Below are 24942 nucleotides of genomic sequence, written 5' to 3' on the forward strand. Positions count from 1 at the left end.
TTTAAGATTTAGTTGTTAACTTATAAAGCCCTGAATGGATTAGCACCCAGTTATTTGCAGGAGTTACTGAACCTGTATCTTCTGTACTTTTTCTTGTAAAGATCCTAAATTGTGGAGTGCTCTACCTGCATCTGTCAGAAGCTGGGACCAAATACAGTTCAGTCAAGACTGAAAATGTACTTTTATAAAATGGCTTTCTTGTCTTAGTGGGTTTTAATGTAACTTTTATATTGCATCACTTTTTCTTATTTTCTTATGTTTAAAACTGTGATTATATTAAAGTATTCAGACCCCTGACCAATTCTCTCATATTACTGAATTACAAATGGTACATTGAAATTTCGTTCTGCTTGATATTTTATTTTTAAACACTGAAACTCAGAATCAATTATTGTAAGGTGACACTGGTTTTATGTTGGGAAATATTTTTAATAAAAATAAAAAATATCTTGCTTGCATAAGTATTCAACCCCCACACACTAATATTTGGTAGAGCCACCTTTCGCTGCAATAACAGCTTTAAGTCTTTTGGGGTAAGTATGTACCAGCTTTGCACACAGTGTCAGAGTGATTTTGGCCCATTCTTCTTGGCAGATTTGCTCCAGGTTGTTCAGGTTGGTTGGACGACACTTGTGGACCACAATTTTCAAATAGTGCCACAGATTCTCAATGGGCTTGAGATCAGGACTTTGACTGGGCCACTGTAGGACATTCACCTTTTTGTTCTTGAGCCACTCCAACGTTGCTTTGGCCTTGTGCTTGGGATCATTGTCCTGCTGAAAGGTGAATTTCCTCCCAAGCTTCAGTTTTTTAGTGGACTGAAGCAGATTCTCTTGCAGTATTCAACCCCTGTGCTGTGGAAGCTCCCAGTTTGCACCGATGAAAGAAATTGCCCTAACGAGGACACAATTACCTTACTATTGGCCTCTACCTGTGAGTCCCAATAATAACATGCATATATCAGCAACATTCGTCCCCCACCATTCTGATACATTCAAAATTAGGGCCATCAAGAACATGACAAAGTTGATCACTATGTTCTGAATATCCACTGAATTTAGCACATGAAGATGCAAGTCTGACATGCAGACAGAGAAACTGGGTGCCTTCATATACCCCTTGATTCTGATACTTTTGATTGTATTTAAAAAAAAAAACGTTATGAATGATGTCGTTAGTTAGCTAGTTTCATTACAATTGCACAGTTTTCTTTTTTTTTTTTCAAACTCTAAAATGACATACAGCAACACAGTCTTCACTATACCCCCCAGTAGGGTTATGCCATTCCAGAAGGAAAAGAAAAATGGGTTCTACTTCTTTATGCAAAATCTTCAAAAGGCCAGGTGTAAGCCCAGTGTTTGTCTTCTGTGTAGCTACTGGCATTTCGAGCTGCTTAACAGGAAGGATTTCTCCAGAAGACAAAGGTGAAATATATCTGTAAACAATCACGGCAGATTGAAGATATCCCATTTATTTGTATTTTTCAAACTTAACATTGGTGGTATTATTAATGCCATATAGTCTGAAACTTAAAAGAGGATACAAGTGTTAGTCTGGCTGGTTGAGATGGTGAACTGCTATACAGGCTCCTATTTTAACAACTTGACAAAAGTATTTCGCTTGCAAGCCTAAACATCGCTTCACTTACGCGGCCGACCACTGAAGTACCTCATGAGGTTGGGTTCTGATGGCAGCTTTCGTAAACTGTCTCAGAATGTCAGGCAGTTCTGTAGGTATGTTGATCTATTGGGCACGGAACATGGTATCAGGATTGGCCATGGCTCCTGAAAGGGAAAGGTGGGCAAAACGATTAACATCTTTACAAATCTAATGACATCAACAAACAAAAAAAATACGTAATAGTCCAGTACACGGTAACAACATCACTCATGGTAATACAGTTCTAAGCTTCTTCCGACTGAAAATGTATGATTACAATTCAACGATTCTGAAAATAAACAAATAAATAAATATTGCATTAAAATATATGTCAAGTTCTGTATCAAATATACATCTCTAAAATCAAAACCTTAAATTACAAAGAGCACGCTGCAGCGAACAATCTCCAAACAGGAACTGAAAACTAAACAGACTCGAAATATGACTTTCAAAGTTTTCTCATGTGCTCTGTCATGTTTGTAAACAAATCAATCGCTAAAATGTTCGTATTATTATATCTATGACATGGTTACCTGACATGATCTGCAGCATAAGGCTCAAGGTTGTAATACTAACCTTAAAGGTTTTTTATTTTATTTTAAAGTTTGTTGTTATAAGCCGCTCTGCTGTTGCTCTTTTCACCAGTGACAAGACTGTACACCGGGATCGTAGTGCGTGCAGTATCTTAGCAACAGTGGTGTTGTGCAACGCAACTCCAAGCAACTGCTCAAGCTTCTAGGGTCACGTGATTTTTTACTTTCGCCACCGAGGTCACAATAAGGACCTAGATCAGAATATACTTGGTCTGAAGTCTAACAACTTTGTCGGCTTGACTTAATTTGTTTTACACTAGAATGATCTACTGTTGAGTATTGGGAGTTATTTTTATTGTTAGATTAGTACTGGTAAACCGCCAAAGGAAATACCATAGCATTTGTTTACTGTACATCATTTATGTTTTTTTTTTTTTTTTTTTTTTGTGCATAATGTGTTAGTTTTAAACAGGGCAGAAATAGAGTAGACTACTTAAAAAAAAAAAAAAAAAATCCAACTTACAAAATTTGATTTCAGAAGAAATATACTTACCTCCTACCAAAAGGTGGCAACAGCGATGCTTTGAAGGGGAGGGGGGAGGATTGAGGATTGAAGGAAGGTGCCCTTTGGCTTCTCAAACTATAACAGTTTATTGTTTAAAAGCTGCGTCAAAAAGAAAAATAAATAAATCCTCTCCATCGTCGAAGTAAACGGTAAGTTGTGTTATTCAACAAAAGTTGTATGAAGCGTTTTTGAGTGTGAAGTTTTGGACCCTAATACAATTTACTAGTACAAGTTATTTCGCCCCAGTAAAAGTTTGCACTTTTTGTTTAACAGGGTACTTGCATTTTAAATTTCTCACTGGAAATGCTTTATTTTGAATGTTAATGCAAATTTTGCTGTGGAGCAGCAAATGCTGTATTGAATTATCTATACTATGTTGGATGCACCTTATTTGACAGTCGTAATATACTTTAAACAAAATACCTCCTAAACAGTTACAGATTAGGAACGGTTTAGGTCATTATGCTAACTTTTCCATAATTTGTAAATATTAACGAACTGGTTGTTTTGTTCGTGCATATAAAAACATTCTTAAAAAAAATACTAAATAAAAATACCAATGGACACTATGCTGTGTTTACAACAGAAAAAAGGGACTACGCATTTTTTGGTGTACCTTTTAAGGTAAAATATTTATTTGTATTTATTTATAGGATGGTTTACAAAACCTGGTTATGCTATGTTATTAAAGAAAGTTAAAATTAAAGGAACAGTTCACCACAAAACCACATAAAGCGCACACTGAGGCGTTGCATCTCCCGTTTTCTTCCTTATTTACTCCGTTTTTGTGAAAACGTTTTTAATGAAAGGGTGAGGTGTGACTCAGGCCCGGTGTTTGAGAGGGAACCGCATAGTCTCGTGCATTTTGAATGGTCCTGTCACACGAGTGGAAAAGCTTGCAGGCATTTTAAACAATGCGGTCAGTCAAGTGAGCTAGAGATCTGCTTTCCACACACTTTGTTAAAATGTAATGAATTTTGCTGTACTAATATAACAAACTGTGGGTTATTACTTTGTATTAATTGTCATGTTATGCACGAATGTAAGAATTGGCTTTCTGTAGTGGTATACTTTTTTCTTTCAAATAGCATATATCTGTAGTCGTTTATTCAGAATAACAAACAGTAGGTTTAATTGTTAAAACTTTTAATTACAAGTGTATGGATGCGCAGAATTAAAAAGACAAGTATTTGGTAATCTCTTTGGAAACAGTCATTCACTTTATATTGGGCAAAGTTAGTATAAATAATACATCCTGCCAATTTAAGTGGGTTATTATCACCCAACATTTTCCCTTCCTCTGCTGCTTTAAAGATTATAACAAAATCTTCTAACTTAGATGACTCTACTGCACCTTTATTAATATTACCTTCTTCGCTCGCTTCATCTTTCCTACCCCTTTTCCTATGTGGGACCCCCCTGTTCCACCACTGTCTCCATTTAAACTTCCGAATTACCCTTAAATAGGATAATTATATTTGTGTTTTTTGTTTTATTTATTTGTTTTTATCTGAGAGTTACCCTGGCCTTGTGTCTCTCCTCTATGCCTTCACCACAGTCCTGCGTGTCCTTCCAAAAACTCCAGTACCCTCTCAAATTGGGCTGCTCCTTCCGCTCTCCTGTCTTCTTGAAAACTTGCATTCAATTTCCCATAAAATACTACCCAGTCTTACCGGTTGATAACGTAGAGGCGCTAACCACCCTCCCTTTGCTTGCCTGGACATACCAGCGCGTCGCCTAGCTTTTTTTTTTTGATGCACTGTAGACCGTGCCACACCAACACATCTATAGTAGACCCAAGCGTCCCTTTCCCGGGTAAAAAAAAAAAAAACAACAAAAAAAAAAACTTTATAGCATTCCATTTAGCGTGCAAATACCCTCCCTCTTCCCACTGTTACCTAATACAAAGAAAATATGGCTGTGTTTTGGTCAGACATGGGAAGTATGACATGAAGAGGAGATTTGTACTGTACATAAGTTTGAACATTAATTTCCATTTGACTTGAACTTCTTAAAAAGGGAGTTTAGACTGTCTACTAAAATCAAGAACATTTGTCTTTAATTATCTTTAGTACCGTGCCTATTTAAAACTTAGGTAGATAATCCCAGTATGTGTTCATTGTACGTGCGTACTTGTGTGTGTGGCTGTACGTTTTATTTGCATGCACGTTCTGTGTAAACAGTCAATAATATTACTAAACCACACTTTTACAGCAACTGATTATGCAGCAAAAGATCTGACCGGTACATCTTGATTTTATGTATAATAAAGACTGAATCGGCAAAATAAAGCATACAAACAAAATAATTGTCATTAATTGTGCAATGTGAATATCATAAGAACATAAGAAAGTTTACAAACGAGAGGAGGCCATTCGGCCCATCTTGCTCGTTTGGTTGTTAGTAGCTTATTGATCCCAAAATCTCATCAAGCAGCTTCTTGAAGGATCCCAGGGTGTCAGCTTCAACAACATTACTGGGGAGTTGATTCCAGACCCTCACAATTCTCTGTGTAAAAAAGTGTCTCCTATTTTCTGTTCTGAATGCCCCTTTTTCTAAACTCCATTTGTGACCCCTGGTACTTGTTTCTTTTTTCAGGCTGAAAAAGTCCCTTGGGTCGACACTGTCAATACCTTTTAGAATTTTGAATGCTTGAATTAGGTCGCCACGTAGTCTTCTTTGTTCAAGACTGAACAGATTCAATTCTTTTAGCCTGTCTGCATATGCCATGCCTTTTAAGCCCGGAATAATTCTGGTCGCTCTTCTTTGCACTCTTTCTAGAGCAGCAATCTTTTTTATAGCGAGGTGACCAGAACTGAACACAATATTCAAGATGAGGTCTTACTAGTGCATTGTACAGTTTTAACATTACTTCCCTTGATTTAAATTCAACACTTTTCACAATGTATCCGAGCATCTTGTTAGCCTTTTTTATAGCTTCCCCACATTGCCTAGATGAAGACATTTCTGAGTCAACAAAAACTCCTAGGTCTTTTTCATAGATTCCTTCTCCAATTTCAATATCTCCCATATGATATTTATAATGTACATTTTTATTTCCTGCGTGCAGTACCTTACACTTTTCTCTATTAAATGTCATTTGCCATGTGTCTGCCCAGTTCTGAATCTTGTCTAGATCATTTTGAATGACCTTTGCTGCTGCAACAGTGTTTGCCACTCCTCCTACTTTTGTGTCGTCTGCAAATTTAACAAGTTTGCTTACTATACCAGAATCTAAATCATTAATGTAGATTAGGAATAGCAGAGGACCTAATACTGATCCCTGTGGTACACCGCTGGTTACCACACTCCATTCTGAGGTTTTTCCTCTAATCAGTACTTTCTGTTTTCTACATGTTAACCACTCCCTAATCCATGTACATGCGTTTCCTTGAATCCCAACTGCGTTCAGTTTGAGAATTAATCTTTTGTGCGGGACTTTGTCAAAAGCTTTCTGGAAATCTAAATAAACCATGTCATATGCTTTGCAATTATCCATTATGGATGTTGCATCCTCAAAAAAATCAAGCAAGTTAGTTAGGCACGATCTCCCTTTCCTAAAACCATGTTGACTGTCTCCCAGTACCCTGTTACCATATAGGTAATTTTCCATTTTGGATCTTATTATAGTTTCCATAAGTTTGCATATAATAGAAGTCAGGCTTACTGGTCTGTAGTTACCTGGTTCAGTTTTGTTTCCCTTTTTGTGGATCGGTATTACGTTTGCAATTTTCCAGTCTGTCGGTACCACCCCTGTGTCAAGAGACTGCTGCATGATCTTGGTTAGCGGTTTGTAAATTACTTCTTTCATTTCTTTGAGTACTACTGGGAGGATCTCATCCGGCCCAGGGGATTTGTTTATTTTAAGAGCTCCTAGTCCCTTTAACACTTCTGCCTCAGTTATGCTAAAGTTATTTAAAACTGGATAGGAACTGGATGACATGTGGGGCATGTTGTCAGTATCTTCCTTTGTAAAAACTTGTGAAAAGTAATCATTTAACATATTTGCTATTTTTTTTTCTTCCTCTACGATTTTGCCATTTGTATCTCTTAAACATTTAATCTCCTCTTTGAATGTTCTCTTGCTGTTGTAATATTGGAAAAACATTTTGGAATTGGTTTTAGCTCCCTTAGCAATGTTCATTTCTATTTCTCTCTTGGCCTTTCTAACTTCCTTTTTGACTTGCGTTTGCAGTTCTGTGTACTCTTTCTGCGTACTTTCTTTTTGGTCCTTTTTTAATGCTCTGTAAAGTGCCTTTTTTCGCTGAATATTTTTTTTAATTGATCTATTAAACCATTTTGGCAATTTAGTTTTACATTTAGATTTGTCTACTTTAGGGATATAATTGTTTTGCGCCTCTAGTACTACATTTTTGAAGAACAACCATCCTTCTTCTGTGGGTGTTTTCTCTATTTTACTCCAATCTACTTCTGTTAGTCTCTGTTTCATGCCTTCATAGTTTGCTTTTCTAAAATTGTAAACCTTAGCTTTAGTCTTTACTTTTGGGGATTTAAAAAACACTTCAAATGAGACCATGTTGTGGTCTGAGTTTGCCAGTGGTTCTCTGACCTCTGTTTTAGTTATTCTATCTTCGTTATTTGAAAAGACTAAATCAAGGCATGCCTCCCCTCTAGTGGGTGCCTTCACAAATTGTGTTAGGAAGCAGTCATTTGTCATTTCCACCATTTCTATTTCATCCTTCGCGCTACCCACCGGGTTTTCCCATTTTATTTGGGGGAAGTTGAAATCCCCCATTAGTATGGCTTCTCCTTTGCTACACACATTTCTAATGTCATTGTATAACAGATTATTTTGCTCACCGTCTGAATCTGGCGGTCTATAGCATGCTCCTATTATTATGCCTTTTGAATTTTTGTCTGTTATTCTGACCCATATTGATTCGGTTTTATTTTCTTTGTCCAGGTTTAACACCTGGGCTTCAAGACTGTTTCTTATGTATAGCGCTACCCCTCCTCCTCTTCTGTCCTGCCTGTCTTTCCTATACAGTGTATACCCACAAATATTATATTCGTCCCCATCACTCTCAGATAACCACGTTTCTGTAACACCTATCACATCATAGTTACCTGTTAGTGCAGTAGCTTCAAGTTCTAGAATTTTGTTTCTGATACTTCTAGCATTTAGATAAATACATTTAATGGTTGTCTTACCTGAGTTGTTGTTCTTGTTTTGATGCGGTCTCCCTTCTGTTTTTTTGTTGATTTCTCCCCCTTTCCTTTCTAGTTTAAATGCTTCCGAACCTGCTCGAGGATCTTTTCTCCGAGTAGACTAGTTCCCTTGTTATTTAAATGCAGTCCATCCCGTCTATACAGATAGTCCTCGTTGTAGAATGTGGTCCAATGATCAAGATAGGTGAAGCCTTCCCGTGTGCACCACGTCTTCAGCCATTCGTTTTGATTAATTATTTCCAGCTGTCCATATGGTCCTTCGTTTCTTGAATAAATTGTATGTGCTAGGTTTCAGATCGATCTAAACGCTGTAACATTTACTCACTGTAATTCGTACACTGAATAAAAAAAGATAAGTAGAAAACATATATAAAATATACACACACACACAATTTCATAACACTATAACTTATGGTTACTGACTCAGGTATATGATCCTCTCTGTGCCAGAAATGGAAAGAGAGGGAAATGGGTTTAACATTAATATATATAATTGTGTTGGTGCCATTCAGAAATAAAATAAACAATTACCGGTATATGGATTATGTGTATACCATATGTTTAAATGCTAATAGCTGATCAATTTTTTAAAATCTGTCTTTTTGTACATTTAACATCAAGAAAGTGAGTTGTTATGATCAGCAATAAATTCACCCGATGTTTTTCTGATATATACTGGGTTTTTTTACAGATTCAGAGTTGACACGGCGTCCGTGAATTGAAGAAAAAAAAAACGTCCATTTTTCACTGTGGAAATCTAAACAGTGAGAAACATGTTCAGATGGCAAAATCCAAGCCGAACTGGACAAAAATCGTAAAATACATGTAATCTTTTCTTAAATTACGTTGTTTAATGGCGACGGTAGGAGAATGCCGAAGTGGTCCCCCAGTGCTTTCTCCCACAACAATATGCAAGAATATAAAACATATTAAAAACAGGAGAAGTACACCAATATGCCGTGCAGGATATTGTAAACATCTACTTCACACGCCGTATAATCAAACCAAAAATTGCATTGTGAACATAAACAGACTCAGTTCTGAAAAAAAATGTAAAAGGACCAAAAAAACTAACTTTAGTTCACATCCAAACAAACTCAGTCCCTATGATGGCAGATATGTGTGAACAGCAAGCATAGTGATAGATTGTTTCAAATGAAATGAAACAGACCCAGTGTGAATGCATCAGCTGCACTTACAACAACGCCTCACCCGAAAGATGGAGCACAAGGACGTTGCTCGGGGACACACAGCGAGTCAGTGGCTGGGCTGGGATTTGAACTCCTGGTTATAATCCCGTTTCTTTAACCACTGGACCACACAGCCTCTCACACTACCAATAGGCCCTCGGTACTATCCCATGAAACACTGTGTTTGTTCAGTTCTGATTTTGGTAGTTTTTAAAGATCAACAATTACAAATGATAGGCAACATGTTTTCTACATTATGAGGTGGTTAGATGTTATGCTAAATAAAATATAAAGAAACAGTGTTTGGAAAGTACAGTATTGTTGGGGTGATGAAGAGTGTTAATGTAAATAGGCATTTGGATAAATGTACAATGTTTGAGGTACTGCAGTATTGAACCCTAACACAAATTTTAGTATTTTTTTTTTTTTGGTTTACATTGAAAAACAGTTGGTTTAGTGGGCAGCTTTTAAAAAAATAAATAAATTTAAAACATTTTTCAGTCTCTAAGGTGTCCTCAGTGATAGGCTTCCCAAACATGGGTGACATGGGATTTCCTGCCATTAATGATACACATCACATGATGTCATATTGGACGGATACTGCCAGGTGAAACAGTGAGCAGAGGAACAACTGATGTTTTTTTTTTATTTTTATTTGTGCCACAGGATGATGGACGCAGGGCATTATCTGTACAGGATTGGCTGTACCAGCCCCATGGCAGCCACTCTGGAGACCCTGAAGCAGGTCCATCGTTGCCACCTGCTGACTGTACCCTTCGAGAATCTGTCAATTCATTGCGGAGAGACTATCCGGCTGGAACTACCCCATATTTTTGAGAAAATTGTTGTGCAGCGTCGTGGAGGGTTCTGCTACGAGAATAACAGCCTTTTTGGCTGGCTCTTGTCCCAGCTGGGTTTTGAAGTTAAGCTTTTGTCTGCTCAGGTGCGGAATGCATACACAGGGGTTTATGGACCTCCCCAGGACCACCTCGTTCTCCTGGTGAATCAGGAAGGACAAAGGTGGCTTTGTGACGTTGGCTTTGGAGCTGGATTTCGGACACCACTCTCTCTGGAAACAGATTTACCACAATGCCAGGAAAATGGAGTCTTCCGGATTCACTGGCGGGGAGAAACCTTAATCCTTGAGACCACTGAGAGAGAGGAACAGTTGCCACAAGGTGGAGGTAAAGAGCAGGAGATTAAAGGAGAGGAGAGTAAGGGAGTGAGGGAGATGATGCTAGATAAGGGACAAAAAGGTTGGAAGGAACTTTATAAATTTACATTGGAAGCATGTTGTCTGGAAGATTTCAAGGAAATGTTCACCTATCACCAGACCTCACCCAGTTCACTCTTTTACTGCAAATCACTGTGTTCCCTTCACTTGCCCAGCGGAAGGATTACCTACATAGGGCACAAGCTGATAACCACCCATCTCCTGGGTGAAGGGACTCGGACACAGACCATCATGGAGCTATCAAACACAGAAATCTCAGATATTCTAAAGGAGAGGTTTGGAATAGAGCTTTTGTGCCCCCTGGTTCCCAAAGATGTGGACATAGTCCCACCATCTATCCTATATTAGCATCTACAGTACCTGCTCAACAAGGTGTTTAACTCTTTGCAGTCCATTTATTCAGCGCTTGTCAGGTGCGTCAGGCCCAATTTATTTTCACACAGTTTATTTTACACGCACTGTTTTTAAAAAAATAAATACAAAATTCAGAGTAAAACAGGTTTAAAAGGCATTGAAAAGGACACTCAGTACTGTATCTACAGCCAAGCCCCACCCCGTCTTCGCTGTATTTTTCACATACCTCTTTGTAGACGTGCATACTGATAAATCCTCTCTTGAGCACTCATTTTATTACCAAACTCCTCAATAATGCGATCCAAGTAATTATTGTATTACTGTAACATCAAATAAAACCTCTGTAAATGTCTGTGATATTCTATAGGCGCGGGATGCAAAAGCAGCTATTTCCTTTATGTCCGTGTTATCTCTGTAATGTATGGGTCTATGAGATACACCACTTTTTTTCGGTTTTATTCAACTCCTATCGGTCTCACTCTGCCATTGTAAGGTTTTCTCGGCTTTTTCCGGAGAAAAAAAGACTAGAGGCCTGTGCTTTACTTTTTGATTGTTGTACAGGAAAGGGCAAATTGTACCGCAAAGGGTTAAGGGGTGGTTTGAGATGACAGAAATCTACCAGCACTAAAAAAAAATATATATATATATATATATATATATATATTATATATTTTTATATTTATTTTAGTGCTGGGACAAACACAGGATGTTCATGTTTGGATAGTTGCTCATAATTTTAAGTATTTGTTCAGATACTAGTTTATTTTCAAAAAGTAATACAAGCCATTATATTGCTCAGAATGCAGGCAGAGTCAGAGACAGCAGGTAGGGAGGCGTGGCCCGTGTGTGCGCCTTTATTTTACAGCAAGACGATACAATATGTAACACATTCAAACACAGTAAAAAAAAAAAAAAAAAAAAAATTCCACAGGAGTAAAGAATATGTTGTGTAGGCCTTGCTTTACCCCAGTGAATTTAACTACAAAATAATGCCAAATAGCAGTTAGTTAAAAACAGTTTTGTTTATTCCAGAAATAAATAGTGCATAAAGTTGACACCACATTTTATTTATTTTTGTACTTTTTTGTCATTCCTTGCCATTGCCGGTTCTTCACAGTAAATAGTGGCTATAAATTTCATTTATTTATTTTTCATAAAAATCACTACACATTTTCAGGAAGCTGGGTACTGTTAAGTGAGGCATTTTAGTCCCATGAGATTCTGGCTCACTCTAAAGGAGCACAACAACACAACCCAGGTGGCTTTCCATAGAGATCACTAAGGGTGCGCACGCATAATCTATTTACTTTTTGCTGTCTAAAGCTTCAATAGAGGCTCGAGCTTGCTATGTTGATTCTGTGTTATATACACTGCCTATAGAAAGTCTGTACCCCCTTTAAAAATGTTCACCTTTTGCCTTAAAACCTGGAATTAAAATGCATTAAAATATATATTTTTTTTTTTTCATTTATCTACACATCCTACCCCACAACTTCCAAGTGAAAAAAAATATTCTATACATTTGTAGAAAATGAATTAAAAATAAAAACTGAAATAGCTTGGTTCGATAAGTGTCCACCCCAATAGCAATCCTAAATTAGCTCAGGTGTAACCAATCGCCTTCAAAATCACACACCAAGTGGCCTCCACCTGTGTTAAACTGTAGTGATTCACATGATTTCAGGATCAATTCAGCAGTTCCTGTAGGTTCCCTCTGCTGGGTAGTGCATTTCAAAGCAAAAATTCAACCATGAGTACCAAGGTGCTTTCAAAAGAACTCTGGAACAAAGTTGTTGAAAGGCACAGATCAGGGGATGGGTATAAAAAAAAATATCAAAGGCCTTGAATATGCCTTGGAGCACGGTCAAGATGATTAAGAGGTGGATGACGAGCAAGAAGGAGACTAATCAGAGAGGCTACCAAGAGGCCAATGGCAACTTTGCAAGAACTACAGGCTTTTTGGCTAAGACTGGTCAAAGTGTGCATGGGACAACAATATCCCAAACACTCCACAAATCTGGCCTGTATGGTAGGGTGGCAAGAAAGAAGCCATTACTCAAGAAAACCCACTATGAATCCCGTTTGAAGTATGCAAAAAAACACTCAAGAGATTCTGTAGCCATGTGGCAAAAAGTTTTGTGGTCTGACGAAACTAAAATGGAACATTTTGGCCTAAATGCAAAGCGTTGTTTGCCGCAAACCAAACACAGCACATCACCCAAAGAACGCCGTCCGTACAGTGAAGGATGGTAGTGGCAGGATCATGTTATGGGGATGTTTCTTATTGGCAGGAACTGGGGCACTTGTCAGGATAGAAGGGAAAATGAATGGAGCAAAGTACAGAGAAGTCCTTGAAGACCTGCTGCCCTCTGCAAGAAAGCTGAAACTGGGACGGAAGTTCACCTTTCAGCATAACGACCCAAAGCACACAGCCAAAGCTACACTGGAGTGGCTAAGGAACAAAAAGGTAAATGTCCTTGAGTGGCCCAGTCAGAGCCCCGACTAAAATCCAATCGAAAATTTGTGGCATGACTTGAAGATTGCTGTCCCTTAACGCTCCCCAAGGAATTTGAGAGCTTGAACAGTTTTGTAAAGAATAATGGTCAAATATTGCCAAATCTAGGTGTGCAAAGTTGGTAGAGACCTATCCCAACAGACTCACAGCTGTTATTGCTGCTAAAGGTGCTTCCGCCAAGAGAGGGGAGACTTATCCAATTATGATAAGTTATGATATGATAAGATAATGGTCGGGTAATTTAAAACCTGATGGGTACCCGTGCTGACCTCTAATTAATATATATATATATATATATAATTTATTTTATTTTTTTAAAGTTTAAATTAAGGGTGTTACATTACTACAAGATCCCCAGTAGCTTATTACAGACAAAGATCAATGTCACTTGAGAGACAACAAAGTCAATCCTTGTCACTATCAAGTGCTTCGCAAAGACCAGGCTCAGAGGACACAGCTGGAAATTTGAGTGAAGTGGTCAAAGAGTTAAAGAAATAAATACAAAGAGACAGCCACTTGGTTATAAAAAATATTTTTAGCTAAAATAGTTACCCCCCCCCCCCCCCCCCCCCCCCCCCCCAATAAAAAGGAAAAATAAGCAGAACACACATGCCTTAATTATTTAATACACTTAAAATAAAAAAGTATTCACATTTGCATCTGACTTACCCAGCAGTGCATTTTTCAATTTCTACATCCAACTACTTTCACAAACCAACTAGGAAGGAAAACTACAACTTCAAAACAGTTCTAGAGTTTTAGCATTTACATCTGCGTATTTCACATGATTATTTTTATTTCTGTTTGTAAGGGCATGCTTATCAAAAAATGACAGCTATGCTAAAGCATATTCATTGTATAAAGAAATACAATTCAGGTACTTAAGCTACGAAGATAACCAACCAAAATTATTGTGCTTCCTGAAAAGTTTTACTCGCTTAAAACAGCCATGCACCTTTAAAAGATACATACAAAAATAAAACACATTTTGCTTAAAATGGCGACACCTTTAAAGCTAAAAGCAAAACATAACCTTGCTTTGTCAATTGTTTTGTAGTGGGGCATAAGGTCACTTGCATAACCACAGGATTAAAATAATGTGTATTCTATTTAAAGGACTAAAAATCTCTAAATAAACCCGTTCAATATGAATGCCTCAAACTTTAATTATAAAAGAACCATGCTGCCTTTAAAAAAAAAAAAAAAAAAACACATTAAAGTTCCATGAAATTCTTAAGTCACCTTGCAACTCACAAGAGGCACAGTGTTGCTTATAAAGGTTTCTTCCAATCACAGTCTCCTGAGTTATAGGGGTACATAACTCTCCCCTCATTCCAGCAACCAGAAATCATACATGGAAAGAAAAGTAAGTTATCAGGAATTTCAGGACAGTCATAACATTAAAAGCAGATATTCATGAAATATATTTATTAACTTTTTGTTTGTTGACATTTTAAAACTATTTTCGCTTTACACATTTTCAATTAAGCAGTAAGGCATGACAGAACATGGGTTGTGCTGGATAGTGTCACTTCTTGGTGTGTTGTTAGGCACGAGATGCAGTCGAGTGCCTGCAACCAAACAAGAAGTGACAATATCCAGCAAACCCAATGCCCTCAAAAGCCTCATTGCTTTTATAAAACTGATTTTATAAACGTTTTATAAAAAAGAAAAGAAAAATGCATATAGTTTTTAAAGATGTATTAACATTGCGGTATAACCATCCACAACAGAAAAAAGTCCTGAGAACTAAAAATAATATTCAAGTAAAACATTTTTTTTTTTTTGTTTCAGTAAAAGCAATTTTTTAAAAATAGACTTTAAATAACTATAAAAACCTTGCTTAGATCTGTTTCAGTTCATTGTTCTGATGTTCAAGAACTAAAAAAAAAAAAAAAAACTTGCTTATTTGTATATCTGTGAGCCCTTTCTACATATTCTACATAACAGATGTTGCTGGGTAATTCACTCCCATTAGCTCTAACATATACCAAGTGGTGCACATAAAGTCATTGTATTACTTTCTTTACTTTTTTTTTTAAGGAAACCAGTCATTTAAGCATTTAACAGCCCAATTTGTTTGTTCGTGGTATTAATTTCATTTTTTTTTTTTCTAGCACATCAGTGTTACATTTTTATACCTGTAGAGTTGAGTGCGCGGTAGTAAAGGAGAGAGAGTGAAGGTGAGTCAGGTGGTAACTTAAGACATTGTAGTAATGTAAATACTGTCGAAAAATATATAAAATATCCAGTTAATTAATGACGAGTCATTTCTGTCAGTAGTGGATATGGTAACGCCTTGGAACTCTGATGGACCAATCAGCATGCAGCATTCTAATGATCCTTTTTATAACAAGGAATAACAAGGAATTAAATTTACGTAAACATACTTGTCAATAAAACGAAGTGGCAGTGGAAAGGAGTATCCACTAGAAACTGTCCTTGGGGCATCAGATGATTCTAGGGCATGTGTCAGGCACTCCCACTTTTCACTTCCTGAGCTTGGCAACTCTACGACATCAGCCCACACTGACCCTAACCCTAACTCTAACCTTAAGCAACCCCAGCCCTAGAACTTAACCTTAACCCACTACCTAACAATTAAGAATCATCTGAAGCCCTGAAGACAGTTTCTAGTGGATATTCCTTTGTGCTGCCTTCTTAAGGTTGAACAAGGTGCACTGTCACATTCACGCTGAAACATAACTGCAGTTAACTTCAGCATCCAGTGCATTGTTACCACTGAACAAACTGCTTAAAGATGCCGAAAACGATGAAAAAAATAATAAATAAAAATCGCCCCTAAAGATCGGGTCAATGAGTTTGGAAACTGCCATCCAGACGACAGACTAACTCGGAGATAAATAATATGAATACTATTTTTATTATTACTACAGAGGTATTTGTAATGTTTGTAGTAAAATGGTAAGTTTATTGATTGATGGCACTGGTGAGCTTGTAATTTTAAAGTGCACCAATAAACACTTCCTGCAGTAGTACTGCTTGTGTATCTTATGTGACGGGAACGGACAAACGACTCCATTTGTAGCTTTTTATTTGAATTGCGGAATAACGCAGACTTTAAATCTGAGAATTTCCTTTTTTTATTGCTGAACCCTAGGATCCCTGCTGATGATGTATCACATGTAATATTGATTAAGTACCTGGCTGACTGAGCAGTAGATAATTCTCTATCACAGATTTTGTTTGGAGAGTTAGTTGTTTTTAGTTAGGATTAGGTGTGTCAAATGACATATCGGATAATCCAGTTTGTTTATCAAACCACATTTGAATGGTGTCTGTTTTACTAGTAGACAGAAAAAAATCCCCATGATTCTCAGTTTTGTGTTACTGAGTTCCCAGTCTAGATCAAAGAATAAAGATTAACCTTCCCCAATCTCTCCTAAACCACCTCCCCGTATCTGTTGGAAAAGATAACTACTGGCGTTTTCACAATACTTATCCTTTAGAGAGAAATGGTCCCATGAAGATTTGCAGGTAGGCTAAAAATAAAATGTCATGCTTCCTCACTCATTAGTTGATAAGTTAGATAAGTTAGATAAGCTGTTTTTATGCATTACAGATCCAAAATATGCATAATTTTCATTTAATGCGTACAAAGATGCATAGCAAATTTGCTGCACAGCTTGTCTTACTCTGCTCCCGCCTCCCCTAAATCTTCCACTAGCAACGACATCTCCCAGAATACAATGTCTTCAGTTACTAGGAAATTGTACACAAGAAAAACCAACCACATTATCAAATCTCTGGCTAGCCCTGTTGTCTTTGCAGCCAATCACAGCAAGAATAAGAAAAAATTTAAGTGTAAACACCCCAGTCCAGCTACAAATCCAACTGAAACCATCATCTGAGGCAACCGCTCGAAAAAGGTGCCTACACTATAACAAATCGTTTTATAACTTATTAATGCAGTTCCTTATTTTATTTATCTGTATAGCTTTATATTGAAGTTTTAACATGTTTAATGAGTGTAACGAATGTTAAAATATAAGTAACATACTTAAATTTGCAGTCAGTGTGATGCTTGGAAAAAATGTGCTGAGCTGATAAAGAACCTTGTAGAACACAAGCGTGGTTGTAGAGTAGTTCAAAGAAACATTGCAGTTAACATGGAAGGCTGTTTTTTAATACCTACTCCATTACCATTAAAGACTGTACAGTATTTAAAATCAAGATTACTCGTGACTTCAAGGTAATGTTGCATTTTGCCCCCTGAAAATACATTTTACCCTCTGTGTTAAAATTATAGGGTAAGTTACACCCAGACCCAAAACCTTATCTGGAGCACTGGTTGGCAGCATAGTGTCATTTAGACTGAACAACAAGAGTCCAAAATAAAGTGACAACTAGATTTAATAAATTAAAATACATATTTACGATGTACAAAGCACATTCTTATTTTTATCCAAGTTTGTCTTTAGGGTCAGCATTTTGTTCTATTTACACATGTACAAATTTCAGGCAGCACAGGATAACAGAAGGCAAGACAATATAAGGACAAGGTGGACCAAAAGGTAGCTAACTTTGGGCTAGGGAGAAAAAGGTCTGTGATGAGGAGTTCAGAGCGTGCCTGACATCTTAAAGGAGCTACCACTACTCTGGAGGAGAGATGGTTGGTGGTGTTGAGCTAACTCTGCCTGTTTTGCGTTCGTAGTTCACAAGTCGCTGACCAACAAGATACCTGGATACAAACACAAAGCATTTCAAAATTATTTGAAAAAAATTGGTGAAAAACTAACTAGAACACATATGTGGCACACTACATTGAATTTATAAGAAACTATATTTCTGTTACCAATAGTCTGCAGGAATGTTGCTTTGTTGTTTTAATGCCCCAACGGGGAGGCTAACACAGAGCACACATGGAGCTCCAGGACTCAATTAGGGCTTCTCTTATTTTACTCTAAAAGTAAGTATTTCATGATTAAGCAGACTATTAAAGCAGAAAATAAAACTGTGTTGTGACGTTCAAAAGTGATAACTTTATCTAGTTGTTATACACCAAATGTTCCTAAATATTTAAATGCCTACTTGAAAAAACATACATATCATAACATATCTTAATTGTAGAATTTTTTTTTTTTTTTTTTTTTTTTTTATATCCACCTTTTAAAAGACATTCTACTTTCACTATCAGCAAATTATCAAACAAAAAAAAACATAAATAAATTTAACAATAACAGACATGTGAAATGACCCATTCTTGTAATGGACAGCATGATCTTTAGCGGAAATATTTCTAATCTGATGGAGCTGATGTCTCTTTCATTGATGGCATTTTAAAGAAAGCATGCAGCTCTATGCAGTGTGTTCAATCATTTAGTGGAAGCAAACTAAACCGTCTGCCAGGTTCCTAAATGCAGTGAAACAGGTAGTGGCTTGTCAAATGTTTGATAGATGGATGGATCAGTCTATCTATACACACAATATTCTTTCAGAAATGGGAATTTTCACAGGGAACTACATATTACTCAGCAATGGGTAAATTTCACGTAAGTCATGAAAAAAAAATACAGCATTACCCAATGATAAAGACCATGCAACCCAACAACACTATTTTGTGCTTCAATGGCAGCTTCACGTGCAACTTTGAAGTAAAAAGCCAGAGAGCACACCACCATTATGTAAAGAAGGATGGGAGTTTTTTTTCTAGAACACAAACATTACGACTTATTAAATAAGCACCTACTTGTCATTTTTAATGTGTTCATAAAGGCGCTTAAACTGGCGAATCTGAAAGGACAGGATTCCTATCAACATCACCACCATTAGAAGAAAAGGATAAATCCGGCGCTGAACCAAGTTCTGCATCTCGTCAGCTACACCTGCAGAAAACAAACAATATTGGTTCCATTGTTTTTTTCTAAATTAATACAAAAATTGGTAACAAGTTAATTTTTGTTGTTGTATAAAAGGTATGAAATGAAGGGAAACTAGATAAACTAATATAATGTACATTTATGAACTATGAATTAACAGAGGAAACTTTCTTATGCCACAGTTTGTCTATTCCAGGACTGAGTGTCATACCATAAAAACAGATACGTTTTCTACAGTGAGTAACGGTTAAATCATACAACAGCACTTGTCTTACATGTTCAGTGTGTATGTGCCATAGGTGTGTGCTGTCAGCCCAACTCTATATGAATCAAGCAGAACGGGGACAGTTTAAGAAAAACGATCTGTCAATAATTTAGTCCACATTGTATCACATAGATTCCAAGGAAAAACCTATAAGAAACTATGAGTGAGCATCTTCAAGAGAAACCAGATCTGCTAACATACAATGTCACAGACTTGCAGATAGCCTGCACTGACGGCACTGGCTTGTTAGGATTCACACAACATCTTTTCTCATCACTAAAGCAGAGTTCCTTGGATTTTGGAAATGTGCCATGTTATTTCAGAGTTGAAAGTGTTTACACCTGGTAGGTGCTGGAATGAACACAAAGTGCAGGTGCAATGTACTGAGTGCATTTAATATGAATGACCTTAAAAACCTACCTATTACAGGTACAATGCCAACAGCAATGACATAGGGCACACAGAGAGAGAGGAGTAAGACAGCAATGACAGGTGCTGCTAGTTTCTGGATTATAAAATGGAGGTCAATGTTGCGGATACCATTTGCATAAACCTTTAAAAAAAAAAAAAAAAAAAGATTGATTGTAAAGCACACTTCTAGAAATAATGACTAATGTGTTACTTATCAAGCTTTGTATCAAGAAAACAAACAAACACACACACGTAGGCCTATTTTAGTAATCGAAAAAGCACCAATTATGAATACCTGAACATCCTAAAATTTATAAAATTATAAACTTGTCATTTTACAGACTTGTAGCCGCTTTTACTGTTGAGGACTGAACTAAACGCTTGTGCTGAATATTCACGTTATAGTTTAAACCGTAAGTGGCATTTAATGTTTCCTGTGCAGGGTGATGACATGATCTTGCATTTACTATTCACTTCTAGGAGCTTGTTTTAAGCTAAATATTTTTTAAACATTTCACTGAACAAAATCAAAAAATCTAAGTGCATTACTGATTAGTAGGATTAGTTGGACACTCCACAGTGTGTTACAAACTTTGAACAATCTGTTTTTTCTTTCACTATTGTTAGTGGTCAACATGATACTGCTTGATACTATGTGAAATATGCAGAGGAATAAACTGTAAAGAACTATTAATGGGGTGCCTAAATCTGTGCAAGCTATAGGAATGACTGTGCGTGGAATGCACCAATATGCAGGCTTACTGTTAGTACTGTCCCTTAAAAGTGCACACCAAGGAATTCTCAAACCAACCTGCTCAATCACAGTCTTCAGCCACCACTGGGGTCCCATCAGAGTAATAGCAGCAATAATTTTGGCATGTAGAACTCCAAGAGCCCAGTCCTAGAATACCAATTTATTTTGTGAATTGAATTGTGTGAACATATTAACCAGATCCACAACTTGTTAAATCCACCAAATGAAATGAGGCCAATACATTTATTATGCACACACATTGAAAAGGTAGGATTCAGAGGTGAAGTAAATATATAAATCAATAATAAACAAATACACACACACACACATATTATATATATATATATATATATATATATATATATATATATATATATATATATAGTGAAGGTAGAGTCTCTACGGTAACACAAAAGATAGTCTTTGAGCCAAACATTCAGTTTTAATGGCTTGCCAAGAGTTTCAGTAGCGACATTCATAGTCACACTTACCATTTTTCTTCTACAGACAGATTCGATACTTGACTGCTGCTCATTTGTATTCATCAAAAAATACCTTTAAATGTTTAAAAACATGGTCATAAAACAGACAAAACGCATTTCGACACTAATCTGTCTTAGTCACGTTTATTTTTAAATAGTTTTTTTTGATGACTAAAATAAGCAGGAGTCAAGTATCGAATCCTTCTGCAGAAGAAAAATGGTTAGAGTGTGACTATGACTGTCGTTACTGAAACTCTTGGCAAGCTATTAAAAAACTGAATGTTTGGCTCAAAAAATTTGGCTGTAGCAGAAGGCAATTTGTTCGCCGAAGGGCTGGAGAGCGGTACACGAATGAGTGTCTGCAGGCAACAGTGAAGCATGGTGGAGGTTCCTTGCAAGTTTAGGGCTGCATTTCTGCAAATGGAGTTGGGGATTTGGTCAGAATTAATGGTCTCCTCCATACTGAGAAGTATAGGCAGATACTTATCCATCATGCAATACCATCAGGGAGGCATCCGATTGGCCCCAAATTTATTCTGCAGCATGACAACGACCCCAAACATAGAGTGAAAGTCATTAAGAACTGTCTTCAGCATAAAGAAGAACAAGGAGGCCTGGATGTGATGGTATGGCCCTCACAGAGCTCTGATCTCAACATCATCGAGTCTGTCTGGGATTACATGAAGAGAGAGAAGCAACTGAGGCTGCCTAAATCCACAGAAGAACTGTGGTTAGTTCTCTAAGATGTTTGGGCCAACCTACCTGCCGAGTTCCTTCAAAAACTGTGTGCAAGTGTACCTAGAAGAATTGATGCTGTTTTGAAGGCAAAGGGTGGTCACACCAAATATTGATTTGATGTAGATTTTTCTTCTGTTCACTCACTTTGCATTTTGTTAATTGATAAATATAAACTATTAATATGTCTATTTTTGAAAGCATTCTTACTTTACAGCATTTTTTCACACCTGCCTAAAACTTTTGCACAGTACTGTATGTGTGTGTATATATATATATATATATATATATATATGTGTGTGTGTGTGTGTGTGTGTGTGTGTGTGTGTGTGTGTATGTATATATATATATATATATATATATATATATATATATATATATATATATATATATATATATATATATATATATATATAAAATCAATCATCAATCTATGTAGATACAGCTGCAACGTGCAACAAAACATACATACCTGCCACGGATAAAATAGTGGTGTCTGATCCAAAGGTACCCTCAGAGGGGCTACTATAACCAGCTCAAACAAGAGGCCCAGCAACAAGGGGACAACCCCAGCCAGCAGCACAGCCACAATCAAGGTCTTCACTATCTGCAAAACCAACAAGATACCTGCTGATAGCTGCTAGAGAGACAAACAATAAATAGTATCAACGACTTGCATGGACAAAGTAATGGGTAAAATGACCAAATTTAATTTTATGATAAATCAAGTGATTACCATAAGAGACCACTCCTGCACTTTAAGTGCAATAACCCGACGTCCCTGCGGCATCCAGGCAAGGAGGACAGTGATAGCTCGGATGGATAGCCAGCACACATACAGCCCACAGGCTGCTGTGTACAACTCGTGGATCTTGGCACTGCCCGTCCAAAAAGACATTAACCAGCGGCCAGTGAATACTGACCCCCCCCCAAAAAAAAAAAAAAAAAAAAGTTACAGACACCAGTAATTTAATGTTGAATGTAACTAAAAACTCTGCAGACTTTCATAAATGTATCAAGCATGAAACATTCTAAAAAATTAAGTTAAAAGAAAAAAAAATATCCACACAAACTGACTCATACATTTTAAGATGAAATGATATAGAACTGCTTAATCATTTCATGATGAATTTCAAAAATGATTTAAAAAAAAAAATATATACCAATAATAACAATCAAATAACACACCTGGTAATGTGAGACAAATGAGACTGGCAATCAGTAATGTTGCACACATGAAACCTATTAACAGCACGATCTGAAAAAAACAAAACAAAAACAAAAAAACCATTAAGTCCATTACCATAACATTGTTTTCATTATTACAGATCATTACGTTATTGCTTATTATGTTTAGCACATAATCTCACCATACACCATTGTATATTCTGTAATGGAACTAGCTTAATTATAAAAAATATAGAACATTCCATCAATACAACTACAGCAAAAAAAAACAAGGGAAAGGAAACAAGTTTAACACTTTGCAGTCCTATGTCGGACCAGGTCCGATGTTACAATTTTCCCTTTCCAATCCAATGTCGGACCCTGTCCAAAATCATCAAAAAGACATGAAGCACAGGTCTCTAGTCGTTTTTTCTCCGGAAAAAGCAGAGAAAACCTTTCAGTGGCTGAGTGAGAGTGATAGGAGCAGAATGAAATCTAAAAAAAAGCACCCCATCCACTACAGAGATAACAAAGGAGGTAGCTTCTTCTGCATCCAGCGCTCAAAGAATATCACAGACATTTGCAGAGCTTTTTGGAGATCTTTTGCGATTCAATGCATTTCAAACCTGTTTTACTCTGAAAAAAAAAATTAAAAATTAAGCAGCGCGTGTGAAAATAAATTAGACCGGACACGCCCGACAAGCGCTGAATAAATGGACTGCAAAGGGTTAAAGAGTATGTTTCTATTAAAAAGCAATAATTAACTATCAAAACTATTTTCTGTGAAGCATTTCAGTGGATTAATTGCAAAATAATGCAATCACATACCCTTAACTCAAAACAACAACAAAAACGATAAAAATAAATATATCCATGCTGGTGTTGATTTTTTCTATTCTCACAAAGATTTATGGACCTATTTTATTAGCCGTGACTGCTAAGTATACAAGGCATTCTCAGTAACTTAAACACCTACCCTGAAAGGGAATCTCATAGGCCTACGGTAAGGCTGAAAGCCCACTGGCCCTCCCTGCTGTAGAATAGCCTGGTGAGCGGCATGGAGCCCCTCTCCCACCACTGGAATGGCATTGTTATTGCGAGCTTGCTGGTTATTGTTGGCCTGCTGGTTGGCATTGTTATCGTTTTCCTCCTGGTCTCCCAACAGGTAAGAATGAAGGTCTCTGTATGACCAGAAATAAAAAGTACCTCAAAAACTGTACTTCTAAAAAGAAATGGAATGCTACACTGTAGTGTATATTGGACATGTACTTACAGCAGATAGCCTGCCGTTACAGTCCATGCCCTGACCAGACCCTTCAGCCACTGCCTGGTGTGTCCTTGCTCCAGAAGAGCTGGAAGCACCACCTGAAGCAGAAGCAGCTCCAGAGACAGCTCACTCACTGGGGCATCACTGGGAGAAGCAAACAAGAGATTATAAAACCACACAGTGCTTCAACTTTACAGAATACTGCTAACTGAGCCAACAACTTTGTAAAACTGCACTGTTCTCAAATACATAGTAACTCCAACATGGAGATTAACATGCTGGTCCGTGAGTAAACGCCAGGTGGTCCGCAAACAACTAAAATCCAGTTACACGATGTTTTTATCCGTTTTGTTTTATTACGGGCGTGTTTATAAATTAATACTGTAGACTGTATATTACAGCTCCCTTTGATGCAATAACAAGCATCACCTTCAAATCCACCATTAACTGAAACAGCATTCTAATGTGAAACAAATACAATAAAAACTTACACATTACGATGGCACATTTGTCTTCTCAAAATTACAGCATATTAAAAAAAACAAATTACATCTAGCATTCGCGTAAATGGACTGCTTTCTAATCTGTGCTCATTCTACTGCTTGTGTTCACGGAAATTGAACCCGTAACGTGGATGATTTAAATTGCAATTGAACAGATGAATTAATGATGACAATGAATTTGGCCAGAGACCTTGTCCATGGGTGCTAACAGCTATCCACAATGTTGGCTGACTAGCGACTACACGATGACATCATGTAGTTTAGTGCCGCGGAGGGCC

The 24942-nt window shown here is 37.1% G+C and overlaps 2 protein-coding genes and 1 pseudogene across 4 annotated transcripts in view; 1 reads left to right on the forward strand and 2 right to left on the reverse strand.

The window, feature by feature from the left end:
* Window positions 1-844: 844 nt before the first annotated feature.
* LOC121313423 lies at window positions 845-1779 on the reverse strand (annotated as a pseudogene).
* A 656-nt stretch (window positions 1780-2435) lies between these two features.
* Window positions 2436-10819, forward strand: LOC121313422 (arylamine N-acetyltransferase, pineal gland isozyme NAT-10-like). Its single transcript, XM_041245946.1, has 2 exons — window positions 2436-2906; window positions 9804-10819. Exon 2 carries the CDS (start codon window positions 9805-9807, stop codon window positions 10717-10719), a length of 915 nt encoding a protein of 304 aa, XP_041101880.1. The 5' UTR covers window positions 2436-2906; window position 9804; the 3' UTR covers window positions 10720-10819.
* A 6546-nt stretch (window positions 10820-17365) lies between these two features.
* Window positions 17366-24942, reverse strand: part of LOC121313425 (E3 ubiquitin-protein ligase MARCHF6) — a 38167-nt gene continuing 30590 nt past the window's right edge. The window contains exons 18-26 of one of the 3 annotated variants that reach the window (XM_041245949.1): window positions 24168-24305; window positions 23871-24075; window positions 22916-22985; window positions 22464-22645; window positions 22200-22334; window positions 20568-20657; window positions 19766-19898; window positions 18951-19086; window positions 17366-17942 (exon numbers count right to left, since the gene is read on the reverse strand). In XM_041245949.1, coding sequence (XP_041101883.1) covers window positions 17855-17942; window positions 18951-19086; window positions 19766-19898; window positions 20568-20657; window positions 22200-22334; window positions 22464-22645; window positions 22916-22985; window positions 23871-24075; window positions 24168-24305 — 1177 coding nt within the window. In that variant the 3' untranslated portion in view covers window positions 17366-17854. Of the gene's footprint in view, window positions 17943-18950; window positions 19087-19765; window positions 19899-20567; window positions 20658-22199; window positions 22368-22463; window positions 22646-22915; window positions 22986-23870; window positions 24076-24167; window positions 24306-24942 lie in introns of all 3 variants that reach the window. The other 2 variants (XM_041245948.1, XM_041245947.1) reach the window with 2 other exon arrangements.

The sequence above is a fragment of the Polyodon spathula genome, chromosome 3, assembly GCF_017654505.1.
Source record: "Polyodon spathula isolate WHYD16114869_AA chromosome 3, ASM1765450v1, whole genome shotgun sequence".
NCBI lineage: Eukaryota > Metazoa > Chordata > Actinopteri > Acipenseriformes > Polyodontidae > Polyodon > Polyodon spathula.